At 44.2% G+C, this 16534-nt stretch overlaps 1 protein-coding gene across 3 annotated transcripts in view; it reads right to left on the bottom strand.

Annotated features, from left to right (window-relative positions):
• Positions 1 to 249: 249 nt before the first annotated feature.
• The window catches only part of LOC306770797 (receptor-type tyrosine-protein phosphatase mu-like), a 190215-nt gene continuing 173930 nt past the window's right edge, over positions 250 to 16534 (bottom strand). For all 3 annotated transcript variants that reach the window (XM_079259751.1, XM_079259750.1, XM_079259752.1), the window contains 13 exons: positions 15728 to 15804; positions 14987 to 15023; positions 14294 to 14391; positions 10791 to 10907; positions 9380 to 9534; positions 9135 to 9270; positions 8505 to 8654; positions 8177 to 8350; positions 5544 to 5675; positions 5273 to 5398; positions 3446 to 3609; positions 2648 to 2783; positions 250 to 2274 (listed from right to left, as the gene is read on the bottom strand). In XM_079259751.1, coding sequence (XP_079115877.1) covers positions 2221 to 2274; positions 2648 to 2783; positions 3446 to 3609; positions 5273 to 5398; positions 5544 to 5675; positions 8177 to 8350; positions 8505 to 8654; positions 9135 to 9270; positions 9380 to 9534; positions 10791 to 10907; positions 14294 to 14391; positions 14987 to 15023; positions 15728 to 15804 — 1556 coding nt within the window. In that variant the 3' untranslated portion in view covers positions 250 to 2220. The remainder of the gene's footprint in view (positions 2275 to 2647; positions 2784 to 3445; positions 3610 to 5272; positions 5399 to 5543; positions 5676 to 8176; positions 8351 to 8504; positions 8655 to 9134; positions 9271 to 9379; positions 9535 to 10790; positions 10908 to 14293; positions 14392 to 14986; positions 15024 to 15727; positions 15805 to 16534) is intronic.

Below are 16534 nucleotides of genomic sequence, written 5' to 3' on the forward strand. Positions count from 1 at the left end.
CGTGGACACCAGTGTACCCATACTATCACATTGTTCTCTTATAAGCTTCAGTTTTTCCCGGTAGCAGCTGAGATGTGTCTTTAAAGCTGCTGCAACATCATGTAAACAGATTGCAGCCGTCTGATTGGCTGCTGTCAGAGAGAACACAGACACAGCATGAGGGTGTATACAGATTTTTATTTGCAGTATCTTTTTTAATCATACAACATAAATAAAAGCTTTCATTACAATAATGTTCTCATCAGCACCACATCAGCAAGGTTCAGTCAAACCCCAACCACTCATCACCAGAGTTAGACCAGGGCTATGTCCCTGCAGGGTTATTGGAACAACTGGTCTCACAGTGGTTCTGTTGGTGGAACATTAAAATCCTCTGACATGATTGTCTCTCTCAGTGTGCTTCACAAGAACAACAATGACGACACCAACAACAACTGAAGGAATAAATATTCTTCCTGCTTTCTCCTCCTCTATGTACAGTATTAACATCTCATCTCCATCACTGTCTGAAACTAAACCACCGAGCAGACAGCGCAGCCCGACGAGCACCAGCATCCAAACTGACACTGGGCTGCTACCACCTCCCCGGCCTGTTAGTGTGCAGCAGCAGAAAAGACCAAACACCACAGAAGAAGACAAACAGAAAAATGGATAGACGTTGCCTTGGAACATCAATGCCTTGGTCATGATCCTCTGTGGAAATACACTAAAACACATTAAAACCAAAACGAGCTCAACTCGTTCTCCTGCATGTCTAACCAGATCAGCAGGCTGAGTTTGCATTGTTGTCACGGAAATGAACAAGTTACAAGTTTTTTTATTATCCTCAGTTCCTCAAAGACCTCATCAAGCTGACAACTGATTGTAGAGGATCAGGGAACATAGCCAGAGTCAGACCAAACTAGGGCCACCGATAACCAGGGTCACACCAAGCCTGGGTCATCAATAACCAGGATCAGACCAAACCAGGGTCATCGATAACCAGGGTCAGACCAAACCAGAGTAAATGATAATGAGGTTCATACTAAACCCGTGTTTAAACAGCATTCAGGAGGAACCACTCAATTTGCAGACTTTGTGGCTTGTTGGGCTTCTGGTTCTGAACCCCTCTAGCCGTATCTCAGTGACCTTGCGTTATGGTGTTCCACATGGCTCATGTCCCAGCCCACATGTCTTCCCTGAATCCATCAGTTCTGCAGCTGTAAATCATCTAATCTGCTCCAGAATCTTAAATCAGAACAAAGTCTTTGGACCTGAAACGTACGTTTGGAGTTCTGAGTGGAACCACAAACCTTTAAAACATGTGTGCTGATAAAACCGTTGGAGAGTTTTGTCTTTTTTACTTCATTTTATAAATAAAAACAATATCAGAGTTGTTGGCAATTCATTTTCATTCTAACCTTCTAATCAGTTAATCAGCTGTCGATCCTGAGCTCCAGACTGGTTCCAGAACTGATCCGTACTGGGATGATCGATGAGGTCTGGTCTCCCTTGGCTGCTGTCTCACCTACAACAGCAGCTGCTGATTCGTTCCAGTTTAGCTGCTGGTGAAGATGAAGATGGGTATATAGTCCTGGTCAGATTTTTCCATAGAGACATGAAACATCGATCTTTGGACTTCGGCTTCAAGAAGAAGCTCATGTCCATCACATTCAACGTCCGGAAAGCTGATTCGAAGACGCTCGTCCTCAGAATCTGCCTTTTTTAGCTTTTCTCCCTCATCACAGTAATCAGTGACAGCTGTGTGGACGACCGTGACGTCCTGGAAACCAGCAGCTGCTCAGACAGCATCCTGCGTGGTCATGTGACTCGGACTGAATGTAAACAGTAATAAGCTGTCCAGGATGGGGGCGGGGCCTGACATCGTGGGACCTCTGCTTGCCGTCAGCAGGGACATGTTGAGACTGCGGGGAGTTTATTGGCACTCGCTGACGGACCACAGACGAGACGAGGGGTTCGTTCACTTTAGTTTCAGCACATCAACAAAACAAAATATAAAAAAAACAACAACAACAAAGTGACACGAGGTGAGAAACGTTGAGAGTCTGTCAGTGTGTGTCCATGCTCGCAGACACTTCAGTCAAACAAGGCAGTGCAAAAGACACCAAAACTCTTCCTCCTCCTCCTACTCTCCACTTCCAGTCAGTAGTCGTCCTCCTCTTCCTCTCATCGCACAGCAGGAGGAGGAGGAGGAGGTGATGAAGGAGCTTCTTGTCGGAACTAAGCTGAGTTGAGATACTCCAGAGCCACTTCATAACAGAACTTATACTGTTCCTATGGAAACACACACAAACAGTAGTTATGAGCAGTGACGTATGTAGAAATTACAAACAGGGTCTGTTTCAAAAGTTAAGACACTGTGGCGTCAATAAAAACCAAAACGAAATGTTTTTATTCCCAGTAGAACATAAACAACATATCTCAATTTATTAAACATTTTGTGATTGTGAATCTAAACCTTTTTGTACCAACAGATTTGTAAGAATCAGTGCTGTTGACAGTTAAGCTTTTCATTGGCTGTTAGCTGAGACAATTATAATAATAATAAATTATTATTATACATAAAACAGACTAGACAGAAACCAGATTCAGGTTCCATTCATATGAGGTGATCTTAAATCAGATAAATGTGATGACATGTATTTACCAGCAGGTCCACCATGTTTGGCTTGTTGTTTCTAAGGGTCTTCACGGCGTGGAAGACGTCGACGCATCGCTGCTGTCGAAGCATCTCGCACACGATACTGATGCTGCAGAAGACGCCGCTGCGACCACCACCATTTCTGAGGGGGAGGAGCCACAGAGGGCGGGGCAGGAAGGTAAGGAAGGGGGAAGGAAAGAGGGGAGACAAGAAACGGCAATTCAATGTTGTTCCTCATTTTCACCACCAGATAGAGATAAATCATCACTGAACACAGGAAACAGTCAGAAATACTACAGCTGAGATACTATTGTAGTATCTGCAGAAATAGCCCTGTACCCACAAGAAAACTAGTACCTTTAAATGCCTGCGGTATTTAAACTTATACTGTTGTTTCTGTATGCATAGTAATACCGAAAGACCCACTGTAATACTGTAGTATCTGCAGTAATAATGTAGTATCTGTACTAACACGGCTGTATTAACAGTTATATTGCAGTACCTACAGTAATACTGCAGTACCCATGGGAATACTTTGGTATTTAAAGTTATACTATAGTTTCTGCAGCAATACTGCTGTATCTGTAGAAATACTGTGGTATCTGTAGCAGAACTACAGCAATTATGACGTTTTCCTGTAACAATTGCAGTAAAACTACAATACTTCAAGTAAAACTGTGGTATCCAAGTTATAGTGTAGTATCTGCAGTCTAGTAATTGGGAGTACCATCTTATTGCACTGTATACTCCTGTAATATAATGTTTTACTTTGTATAACTTTGTGTAGTACTGCATAGTACTTACAGGCAGTGTACCACTGTGCGTCCCTCGCCGCCGTCGTACTCCTCCTGCCATTTGTCCACCTGGTGGACGAGTTTGAGGAAGGAGCGCTTGGAGACGGGCGTGTCGCGGTACATGGGCCAGCCCAGGAACTGGAACTGCTGCACCATGCGGTACCCGTCCTGCGGCTGGACGACGGCGGGAGGAAACAAGCAGAGGGAAGGCATGGAGGGGAGTAAAGGGGGGAGGAGAGAAACATTGGAGCATAATGTTAGAAGACAGGGAGGAGAAAGGCTTTAAATCAAACAAGTTAAATTTGACCTGCCACAGCAAGGCGGGTGGAGACAGAGGTCTGGGTCAAACTCAGCTGATATTTGTTGAGACACGGGGTTAAACTCAAATCAAACCTTGTGTAAACTCCACCCGACAAGGAGGTAAAGAGGCTTAAATCAAACACATCCTGATCTAAGTTTGGTGAAACAGGAGCACAGCTGAGCAAATCCTGAACACACAAGCACATAACGGGGGCAGAAAATCAAACAAACCAGCTGAGAAGGGGTGAAAATACTGATGATGTCATCGTTTACGTTCCTGTTGGTGAGTCAAACTACTTTTACTGAACATCAGCATCAGCTGGTCAACGACGTCTCCTGGTCTGAAACATGAAGCCAATGCAGTTTTCTTAGAGAGTAATACCACTGCTGGCCTCTAGGAGTTGCTGCTGGACATGACCAGCTCCAGCAGACATGAAACACTGAAGCCTGTTACACACTCCACAAGAAGCAAGAACTGAGTTCTTGTTCTCGAGGCTGCAAGAACAAGAAAAAACGTCTTGTTCGGCAGGTCCATACATACTACACGAGAAGCACGTCTGCAGCGGGGAGGGATCACTGCGGGGGGCAGATGTCTGCTTTATGTGCAATGAACCCGGTTGTTACCTCCGCCAAGGAGGTTGTTTTCCCCGGCGTCTTTTTGCTTAAGATAACTTAAAAGGTTACGGAGGGATTTTATAAATATTTCAAGAGTTGTTGCAAATGTAAAAATGAAGAACTGATTAAATTCTGGTGGTGATCAGGATCACTGTTTGGATCCAGGAACTACAAAGACAAAGCAGCAACTCCGCTTCATGCTTTCTCTGTGTTAAGGACGCCCACCTCCAATGTCCGACCAATCACACGATACTTCTCGCAGCCCCGCAAGAAAAAAGTTCTGCCAGCCCAGTGTGTCAAGAACTGTCCTCAAACACGTCCGCGAGAACAAAATGACGTCATTTTCTTCTCGGAGCCTCGAGAACAAGAAAAAAGTTCTCGCTTCTCGTGGAGGATGGAACGAGCTTTAGTCAGTGCCTTGCCATGCATGTGACCAGTCACATTCAGTACAAATCTGTAGCCATGTTTACACAGACAAATATCCCATCTGTCCAACTGAAATCAATCCGATTAGAGGTTCCAGCCGATGTGTTTACGTGGACGTTGGATAAAATGATCCAATCATGACAGAAACCGTCAAAGCGTAGACATGGTGATTATTTCCTGCCCCTCTGGATCGCATTAAAAATTCTTTCCGATCGAGGTTGATCGGACCGGCTCAGGTGTTCACATGAGGCATTTTATTCTGATTGGACGTTCCATCGGATCAAAAGTTCTCCATGGGAACGCAGCTAGTCGGTCCAATCAAATCTTTAGTTTCCAGCTTGACACCCACAGAAACACAAAAGTGGAGATCATGGAGATCACTTTTTAACTTTCAACATGTAAAACGTCTGTATCACCCCTGCGAGGCTTCAGGAACTGCACACACGTGGCTCAGAGACAACATGGAGGGAGGTGAAGGTGTGAAAAAGAAACGTACCCTGGCTGTGTTGTAGATCCTGAAGATCCGACTAATGACGTCCTCCTCCAGATCTGCGGAGACAAATTCCACCTGCAGAGAGCCGAGACGATGGAGGCCGTTCTCAGGCCAGTACTGAGGACATAGCTGAAAAACAGACAGACAGAGGCTGGTATTGATCCTCATAATCAATGATCAACATCACCTCAGACACGACTGCTTTTATCTCAACATTTATTAATCATTACTGATCCTCAGAGATCAGTGATAAATAGTCTTTGCGTGTGATTACCTGTGCGGGGTCCACGTCGTTCAGCATGACGATGGACGTACAGTGGTAGTCGAGGACCAGACGCCAGAAATCCTTCACCGTGTTGGGCAAAGGATGCTGGGTAACGATGAAGGCTGACGGCTGCTTGTAGCTCTGTGGCAGCAACATACACACCATTTATGGTCACTCAGATAACGGGACATGATGTCACACAGGTACTAACAGGTACTACTAACATCAGTAGGCCCTTTTACTCTCTAAGGCCTGATTAGAACACATTTCCATGACAACCTCTGTAGTTTCCATGTCAATCAAACTGTTTATTACTAAAAAGACTGGGCGTGATGACTTAACATGTAGTTTGAGTGTGTGAACTGGTTTCCTGCCAGTTTACGGACCAGTAATTAAGTATTAAAATCATAGACTGTATTTAAAAAGATGGGCGGAGCCTCCATGATGTCACCCATTGGTTTCCGAAGAGCTGAATTAAAGCTCGGTGGGCGGTTCCTACCATCGCAATCTTGGCGGGGGGGCACGCATGTCGTCTCGTCCGGAAAATACACATTTGGGCAAAGAGGTGGAGCTGGGAGGGGTGCCATGGTGAATGATTGACATCAAGTGAAGTCCAAGCTGCCTGTAGCTAAGAGCTAACTGAGCTAACCTGGAGATACAGCTAACGGAGGTAAGCGGGCTAATGCTAAGTCACTTTGTTAACCGGCTAAAAACCGCGGTTGTTCTACGTTCTTTTTACTTGTACCGGGAGATCGGTACCTGTCAATCAAAAGGACACGCCCCTAAATATGCCAAATTTTTTAGATTAAATTACTTTTAGAAAAAAATTCACTCCCCCCCAGTTGTCATGAAGGTAAACCTGACTTATTAAACCTAAAACTGATTTTAGAACCAGGCTGTAAACATATTTATTTCTGCTGTAAACATGTTTATTTCTGCTGTAAAGTTGGTCTTTTTAACATGGGAGTCTATGGGGATTTGCTCTGTTTTGCAGCCCCTAGTGGATGAAGGGGGAACTGCAGTTTTATAGACTTCCGCATAGGCTTCACTTTTAACCGCCGGAGGCTCCATCCATCTTTCATATACAGTTTATGATTAAAACCCATTTTTTTCAACATAGAAGATGGATACACAGATGGACAGGTTGGTTTGTATCCTGCACGGTTACACACGCAGTTTGGTCCGTTAGCTGAGTCATTGGTCATTTGATACAGAAAATGAAGTAATACAACCGGAAATCGCAGTGTTGAGTTGTACAGCCCACACACAACCGGCGAAAGGAACAAACCAGCAAAGAAGAAGATAAGGAAGAAGATGACGTAGAAACAGCCAAATAAAAAGCACCAAAAGAAAAGACAGAAGTTGAGGAGAGAGAAAAACTTTGTTTTCTTCATCTCTTCTGGTGTTTTTAGACGGTTGTAAACAACTTCATGGTGGTAAATCGCTGCTAACAAACCGCTGTCAAAACGTAGAAGTGAAGATTCTGTAGAAAACCAAAATGAAACAAACTTTTAAGACTGTAAATGTGTTATTGCACCTTTATTGAGTGGAAAGATTTAAGTTATTGATCCATGAACAGGCTTCTGCTTTTTTCCTTTTGATCAGTGAATGTTTTGGGGAACTGTCGCCCTCTAGTGAGGAGCTGTTGTAACTGCACAATGTTAGTCTGCTGGAGGAGAGGGTCTTGGCTGCAGCCTGGAGAATGATGCGGGGCTGGATATTGGGCGGGGTTGATCGTCAAATCCTAATTGAACTAACCCTAACCCTAACTCTAACCCCACATCTATTTGACATCCAATGCCGCCCACTGGACATCCAACCCCGCCCAATATCCCCCCCATTCTCCAGGCTGCAGCCGGGGGTTATCCCACTGGAGTAACGTTCAGTGTGAAAGTGAAGGTGCAAATTTTTGTCCAGATGCACTTGAGCAAGTCCCTGAGACCATCCTGGTGTAAAAGCTGATCTAATATCCCATATGAACAACAGGGCAAGCTGGGGACAATGTCCGATATGAGGACATCGCACAATCAGAGGACATTGTCTGATGCAAAGCCGTTGTGTAGAGTAGAAATACTGTCCAGTGGTAGCAGTGAAGTGACATTGTCTATTGTCACACTATTGTTGACACAATAACAGCAAGAATATTGTCATGGGAAGACATTGTCCTACGTAAAGACATTCTGCAATGTGAGGACATTGTTTAACATGTTGACATTGTGTGAATTGGGAATATTGTCCTTCGTATTAACCCCTTCAGTGAGAGGATATTCCAAGTGGAGGACATTGTCCTGTAAATGTGGGAATATTGTCAAACGATGAGACACTGTCCAGTGTGAGGACGTTATCCAACGGGAGGACATCGTTTTATGTAAAGAACATGAGGAAATGTTGGAGACCTTGTCCGCTGTGGGGACACTGGATCTGGTTCTCAGAATAATGTTTCATGGTTTGGACTTAATTCTTAGTTCCATATAAACAGTCGACGTCTGAGTTCCTGACATTTAGCTTCTGTTTGTAGACACAAAGCATGATGGGAGCTGTAGTCCTTCCTTTAACAAGCGTTACATCTGCAAACAATATTTGTACTCAAACAGCTGTTTCGTTTGTGTGTGTGTGTGTGTGTGTGTGAGAGAGAGACGCACATCCATGAGCGCAGCGTTGATGTAGTTGGAGCTCTCTCCATCGATGGTGATGAGGAACGGCAGGCAGCGGTCCGGAGGCAGCACGTCCATGCAGCGGTTCTTCTCGTGGTTTCTAGGCAACAGAGCGATGCTACAGTCCTCCACCCGCAGCGTGGGCGTGACCATGTTCAGGGTCTGAGCAAGCACACGTCAACACGAGTCAACATAATTTATCTAACTTCCTGTCACATGACTCTCGTCTGTTTGAGATCATCTGACTTGTTGGTGCTGCTACCAAATAATTTTTTTTAAAATTAATCATCTCATATAAACAGGATCAATAATTTACCCTGAACTCCTCTTTGATCTGACAGGAGTTGGTCTGAGGGTCCAATCGGTTCATCTCGTAGTAAACTGAGCGCAGCTGATTGGCTGGAACGGCTGTGTCACCGCAGAGACACGCCTCCAAGATGGCGTCGTGGATGAAGACGTATTGCTCCTGTGGACAGAGAGACAGGTTTGGACTCTTCGTCACCTCCTCCTCCTCATCTTCCCTTAGGGTGGATTGACAGGAGCAGGAGTGACAAGATGATTTTTCCACAGTTGCAGGTTTTTCGTGATGTTTTACATTTGATATGTTGGTATTTTATCTCTATTTCATCGTATTTTCAAGAAAAAAAAATGTAAAAACAGTAAAATATTACAGAAGAAAACTTTAGTTGTAGTTTTTGTAACAGTGTGTTTATGGAGGAGTTAGTTATTCAGCTTTATCCTACATTATCTGGGTGTTTTCTTTCAGCTCTGAGAGCTTTAATTCATTCAGAAAAACATGCTTAAAAATCCGCTTTTTATGTCGGACCACAAACGTCTCACAATAAACATGTTACACACAACTCTGGTTTCAGAGGTTTTTTCTGTCTGTGTTACGGCGAACCTTTAATGTTGGACAGGTGTGTGTGTGTGTGTGTGTGTTTGTTACCTCCGTCTGGACCATGTTGACTCTCCGTGCTCTTAGCTCCCGGACACAGTTGTAGATGTCGACCACGCCTTCTCTCTCTGCCATGTCCAGCATGATGTCGATCACTATGAAGCAACCTGTACGCCCCGCCCCCGCACTGACACACACAAACACACACACGCACACAAATTATGGTATGCACACACACGTGAGGCTGCAGCAGCCAAACATGAATTCATAATTAGTAAAACAGAATCTGTGCCCACCTGCAGTGGACCACTGTGGGGCCGGCAGTGGGCGGAGTCTTGGCCTTGACTCGGCGGATGAAGCCCAGCAGCCCGGTGGCGTGGAGCGGGACGCCGTGGTCGGGCCAACCAGTGAAATGAAACTGGCGAATCTCTCTGATCTCGGCCACGCCCCTCTGTGGACGAAATAGCCCAGATTATAAAAGCAACCCAGAGCTTTAATTACACATTTCCTTTACATAGTTTTTATTAATTATGTTTTCTGACAAACAGGTGAATTTCTCAGGAAGCCGTCGACCAATGTCAGCATCCACTGAAGGCCAGAAAACCAAATTCAGCCTAAAACTACCGCAAGGATCCAGGAAGACGTGAAGCCCAACAAAGTTTATGACAGGAAGAGAGAATACTTCACTGTAAAACCCCTTTGTTGCCATGGAAACTAGCAGGACCTTCATCGCTACAGAAACTAGCAGGATATTCACCACCATGGAAAGTGGTGGTGAAGATCAGCGCAGATGTGTTTGATGACATGCTTCCGACGATGTTTTAAAAGAATTAAATACCTTGAACGTGTGTGTGTGTGTGTGTGTGTGTGTGTGTATGTGAGACAGGGAAAGGTCCTCCATTGAAAGTAGCAGGACCTTCATCTCCATGGAAACTAGCAGGACCTTCATCGCTACAGAAACTAGCAGGACCTTCATCTCCATGGGAACTAGCAGGACCTTCATCGCTACAGAAACTAGCAGGACCTTCATCGCCACGGGAACTAGCAGGACCTTCATCTCTGTGAAAACTAGCAGGACCTTCATCGCTACAGAAACTAGCAGGACCTTCATCGCTACGGAAACTAGCAGGACCTTCATCGCTACAGAAACTAGCAGGACCTTCATCGCTACAGAAACTAGCAGGACCTTCATCGCCACGGAAACTAGCAGGACCTTCATCGCCACGGAAACTAGCAGGACCTTCATCTCTGTGGAAACTAGCAGGACCTTCATCGCTACAGAAACTAGCAGGACTTTCGTGAGTAATTGCAACAAAGTCACTTTTTAGTTTTAGAGATGGAATAAAATATCTCACCACTGCACAGCAAAGTGAGAGAAATACATCCAGAGCTTCTGTCCCCCCCGTGATGAGACGGACGTCTTTGTGACCAGCAGATTCTCTGCTTTAATACGACACCTTGTCATGAAGTGGACGGTGATGTTTTCATGTTCTCTGCTTGGTGTTGGAACTGCGTTTGGTTTGGTTTGTGCGTTTGCTTGCTATGCTACATGTTGGCATTGCTGCTTGCAAGCATCTGCAAATAACTTCTGTACTGCACATGTTACGCCCATGTTGTCATGACGAAAAGGTTAAAATCAAACTTTATTGCTCCATTTTGTAAGTGCAGCGATGTCACACAGACAGGATTCTTCTTCAGGTGTTTTACCTTCTCCACGGCGAAGGTCCGGATCACATACTCTGACAGCAGCTGCGTCTCGATCAGCGTCACCTTCATGTCGCCGTAGATCTCTGTGTCATCCGGCCAGTACTTACAGCACTTCACCTGCACAAACACACACACACACCGTTGCTATTGCATATATAAAAAAAATATTTCTTATTTAAATAGTTTTAAAGACATAATTCACATTTATAAATTCAATCTGGGATTGTTAAGGTTTGGGTTTAACACACACACACACACACACACCACACACACACACACACACACACAAACCACACACATTCTTGTTTATCATTCATGTTAAATATGCGCAGAAATAAATGGACTTGTTAATTAAAACCAAACAGAACAGAAACAGCTGATATTAAAATCTCATTAGAGGCTCCTCCCCCTCCCTTCTCATTAACAGCTAATTACAGCTGAGCTAATCACACTGTCACCACGACAACCAACGATGTGAGCAGAGGGAGGCCTGACAGGAAAAGTCAGGCTGACAGGTGTGTGTGTGTGTGTGAGACAGGGAAAGACAGAGGCAGATAATCAGCTGGATCTATCCCAGAATCCCCCTCTGCGGCTCCCGGAGTCCCTGGTGCCTTGTGGGTAATGAGAGCTGGGAAGGCGAGCTCGCCTGCAGGTGTGTGTGTTTGATCTCAGGTTAAATCCACCAATTTCAGGAGGAACAGACGTCGTGTTTTATCCCACGACTGAGCCGTCTTCAGATTTAACCCGAGCCGCATCCAGACGAGCACGTCTGCGGCGTGAAAGGCGAACCAGAACACACACGGAGAGTCTGCAGGGCTCATCCGCTCCCACAGGATGAAAATGAGGAGTTCTGACAGGCTGCTCTTCAAGAGCAGTAAAAATAAATCTGTTGTCGAAGTTTTTTAATTGGTTCAGTTTAATAATTGGGACAAAAATCGGGGTCAGGTTTGGCAGGATTTCACCAGGCAGCTTGTTACTCTGCAGATTTTCCCTCCAGCACACGGAGATCATCGACTCAGGATCTGGGACCCGGTCCAGTTTCTGTTCTACTATTTACAACAGTCCTCTGCAGCAGCATTCAGTTTTCCGTGTCTTCCCTGAATTCTTACCAACTTTATGGCAAAACAAAACAAAAGATAAGCAGGTAACCATGGTAACAAGCACATGTACGGGATAGCTTGCCTTACATAGTTTGTGTCCGAGATGCAGTCTGAAGCCTCAGAAAGCTTTCTGGTATTAGTGGGTGAGAAACTGATGAAGAGGTGCTAAAGACTGAGAAATAAATGGCGACTTGGAAGAAAATTTACGCAAAATGTGTCGAATCCCCACTTCTCCACAGCATCATATGTTCAGTCTGAAATTCAGACATGAGAGGGTTTGATGGTTGGACACCTTGTGATTTATCATCAACACGTGCAGGTTTGGTTCCTGCAGCAGCTTGCGATGTAAACTGGATGGTATTTTAAAACCATTTAGTTCCTCTTCTGCTTTTTAAGCTAAAATCTTCATCCAACACAAAGGAAGCGAGACTGATGGGTTTGTTCAGGCTGGATGTTTCCGTAGGATCTACACCTTACATGTGAAACAGTCTGGGCCGTACCTCCTCATCCACTAGAGGGCAGAACTGAGTTCAGAGCTCACTTCTGTGTTTAGACAGAGCATGGTAGCATTAATGCACCGCGATAAAGTTGTTTACAAGTAAAACACAAGCAGAAGAATAAAACCACAACCAAAGTCTATTTTTTTTTTTACTGTTTTCCTTAACTTTTTCTTTGTCTTCTTCTGGTGATTTTTATGTGGCGGTCTTCTTCCTGCTCCTCTTCTTCTTCTCTGGTTTGTTTCTTTTGCTTGTCAGCTCTGCAGCTCAAAAACTGCCTCCATGATTTCAGGTGTCATTGATCCATTTTCTGTGACACAAAGTCTTTCATATTGAACCAAATTACGTGCAAAACAGAAGCACGAAACTGTCCGCCCATCTGCGTCTTCGTCCCCTGAATGGGCCTAAATGGGGATTTTCCAGTCATGCTAATATCAAATCAAGAAAAAAATGTGGGCACTGGGTGGTAAATCAGATCCATAAAATTCTTTTCTGAACATTTACGTGCAGTTTGATTTTTATTCAAGCTTCACTGCTGTCCGTCGCTCATGTAGGGGCTCGTTTTCAAAATGTTGGATGAACTTTGCGTATTTCACTCTGTTTTCAGGGAGTTTATGAATGTTTAGCCAAACAAAGCAGGATCACTGGTAGCCATAGGGCAGTGTAGCCTGCACACAACCAGTAAGAAGAATAAAAAAAAAAGCCACGATGTATTTAACCAGGGATGCACCAATAGCGATATCAGTATCGGCTTAATACCAAACGTGTGTACTCGTACTTGGTATTAACAGTGTACCAATACCACAATCGATACCCGATACCATACTAGTCAAGCCAGTGCAGATGTGTTTGATGACATGCTTCCGACATGTTTTAAAAGAACTAAATGACTATTAAAATGTGACATTTTTTGTTCCACTAAAAGTGAGATCTTTGTCTCAAAACCACACATTTATAGTTGTAATTAGGTAAAATGTGCCAAATCAAAATAAAACTTGTTGAAATTGTTCGATCTGTAATGTTATAATATTTGTATTGGTGAGGTAACTTCAGAAAGGATGGGTCATTTATTACAATCTAATTAAATCTTACACAGTTATAATAGTAATAATAACCATTAATGTTCGCATAAACAGATTTTGGGTCGGCAAATATCGGTATCGGCAGATATTCAAATTTCAGATTTTGGTATCGGATCATAAATCTCAAAAAGTGGATCGGTGTATCTTTATATTTAACTGCATCTTTTTATCTCTTTGAGACTGTGCATCACCACAATCTCCTCTGCCGTCGCCATGTTTGCGAAACAACTGACGTCAGAAGTGAGATTGACGTCCTGTACTGCCCCCTGGTGGAAGCTTTGCCTTCCAACTGTCCCAACATAAAGCCTGGATGGTCAGTGATGTCTGACAACTTTGGAAACAGCTGTGCTTAATAAAAGGAGCATAAATGAGCTCTAATACAGATCAATAACCGCTGTGATGGTTTTATTAAACATTTTCAAGTTAATTATAATGTTGTAATACATAAATAATCACAAGCAGTGGATGAGAAGTGTATGTGGAGTACCCCAGGGTTCTATCCTCGGTCTTTTCCTGATCACTTACAACTACATGTTGCTGGTTAAATCTGCAGGCGGTGCAGCTGGATGCAGTTTAACGCCAGCAGCGACGCTCTGGATGTCGGCTGAATGCTAAACATTTGTGTCCTACCGCTGGTTGTTTTTCACCTTATTGATTGGATGTTGCAGTGAGTCAGAAAAGGCTTCAACAGCAGAAGCTGAGCGATTGGAGACGTGACAAAAGCACTCTGGGAGATGAAGTCCCAAACTTCATCAGGCAGGAAAAACAACCAGATGGTCACAACAATCACCAACTCAGTGTGTGTTTTGTGTGTTTGGACTCACCCGGCCCACCTCCACCAGGTTGGTTACCATGACGATGGCAGCAGTGTTCTCCTGCCAAACCATCCTCCAGAAGTCGTATACCGTCTCCTGCATGGGACCTGACACACACACACACACACACACACAGTGTAAACGATAGCAGACAGCAAGGCTGAACATGAATCTTAATGACTGTTAATTAATTCAGACGAGGCGCACATACGGACACACAAACACACAAATGCTTTTAATCACTGTTGACAGTCTGTGTTTTGACGAGCTAATTAGTTCATGCTAATACATCCCTGTCCTCAATTGTTTTACACACACACACACACACACACACACACACACACACACACACACACACCACACACACACACACACATACGCACACACACACACACGCAGACACAGATCTTAGGCTCTGTATTGATGCTCACACACTATGTTGGCACAAAAACTGTGTTTGTTCAGGTTGATGGATTTCAACCTGGTGAGCGGTGTGTGTGTGTTTAGGGGTCAGTTCTGGGTAATGAGGTGACCCGTGTGGTCAGAGGAGGTAACTGCAGGCTTCCTATCATGTCTGACAGAGAATCTGTCCATAATGGATGTGTTTCACAGTCTGGCACAAAACTAAAATTAGAGGTAATGAAATCTAAATGTGTTCATCTTGCAGTGAGCTGAAACATGAGACATGAAGAAACTCCTCACCTTGAGTTGCAATGTAGTGGTTTGGTCTGTGGTAGCCCTGAGAGGAAGAGGAGACATGATCAGATTCATGTAAGACTGGACACGTTTCTGCAAATTAAGATTCATTTGAATACAAAACCAAGACGGAATGACTGGAAAGAGAAGCAAATAATTTTTACCAGCTTAGTTTTGCATGAAGTTATGTGTTTCCAAAGAAGAAGAAGGTTTCAGTCACTGCTGACTGATTTCATTTCAGTAGTTTTCTGCTTTGTATGATCCTGCTGTTTTTGGAACGCCAAGGAGGAAAGACATCAGCAATGACCTTCGGCTGAACATTTTAACCTGACTGAGGAAGGGGTGGACTTCACTTTTTACATGAATGTTTGTCTTTTTTTCAGCATTTGGGCAAAACGTGTGTAAATATCAGTTGTTTTTAACAATTAGTCACATAAACGAGGAAGAGCCTGACTGTTCTTTTTCAGCTCTGATGAGTTTCTGGAAAACTGTCTGACTGTAATCAGGAACAAACAAGTTTTACTCCTTCTTCACACTTTCGTCCTTCCAGTTCTAAGAGATGGACTTCAGCTCCGGAGTCTGACCCCTCCGACCTGACAGAACTGATCCGGAGTACCTTTAGGATTCATGACCGAAGCCGCTGCCTGATGATGACCGTCGTTATGGAAACAGAGTTGTCTAGGTCGACCTTTAAAGGTGAGTAAAGTGATTAAATGTTGTGTGTGTGTGTGTGTGTGTGTTACTCACGTCCACATAGTTTGCGTTGATGTAGTCGGAGCCGCCGTCTCCATCCTGCGGCTGCAGACGTACGCGAGAGTGATCATCTACGACACACACACACACGCGCTGTTAGTTGGCCTGTTTGTTGTCATGGCGATGCTTAACGCAAGAAACACTAATTAACTTTGTCTGAATTAAAGATCTAACAAATAAGTCTTTTAATTACATTTATTCACCTAAAAGATGGAAAATACCAAGTTTGTGTGTGTTTTTGTTTGTGTGCGACATCCTAACAAACCGCATAAAGATGCTTAATTAAATATGATTAAACAAAATGAATTAAAATAAGCCTCAAAGTTACAGCTCCTCAGACACACAGGGACCCTGTCCCGTCAGGGTCCACCTAGAGATCCCCAGAACGCTGGCGGTCTAGGTCGTCTGCCCTAGCGGTTCTGACCCGAGCAGCTGATTTGCTATTACAGAAACAAATGTGTGTATGTGTGTGTATCTGCAGGCCACTGTAGCTCACAGCGTCAGTCTCCATCACACCTCATTAGCATAATTACACCACCGCAGGCCACAGTGTGCCTGGTGTTAGCGTGGTGTTAGCACATTAGCTTCAGCAGTTTCCTGATGTGTTTGTGACCCTGCAGCTGTGTGATGCCACAAACTGACCCCAGATCCGCCTGACGGGAGACGGCACAACAACACCAACTGTCAGTTGCATCTCCTGCTCTGCATGAACTCGTCACTCGGCGAAAACGTGACAAACCTCTTTCTTTCTTTACTTTTGATGAACTTCTCTCAGTTTAAAGGGAAACTCTGTAAAACACA

This window comes from Telmatherina bonti (genome assembly GCF_933228915.1).
Source record: "Telmatherina bonti genome assembly, chromosome: 20".
Classification (NCBI taxonomy): Eukaryota; Metazoa; Chordata; class Actinopteri; order Atheriniformes; family Telmatherinidae; genus Telmatherina; species Telmatherina bonti.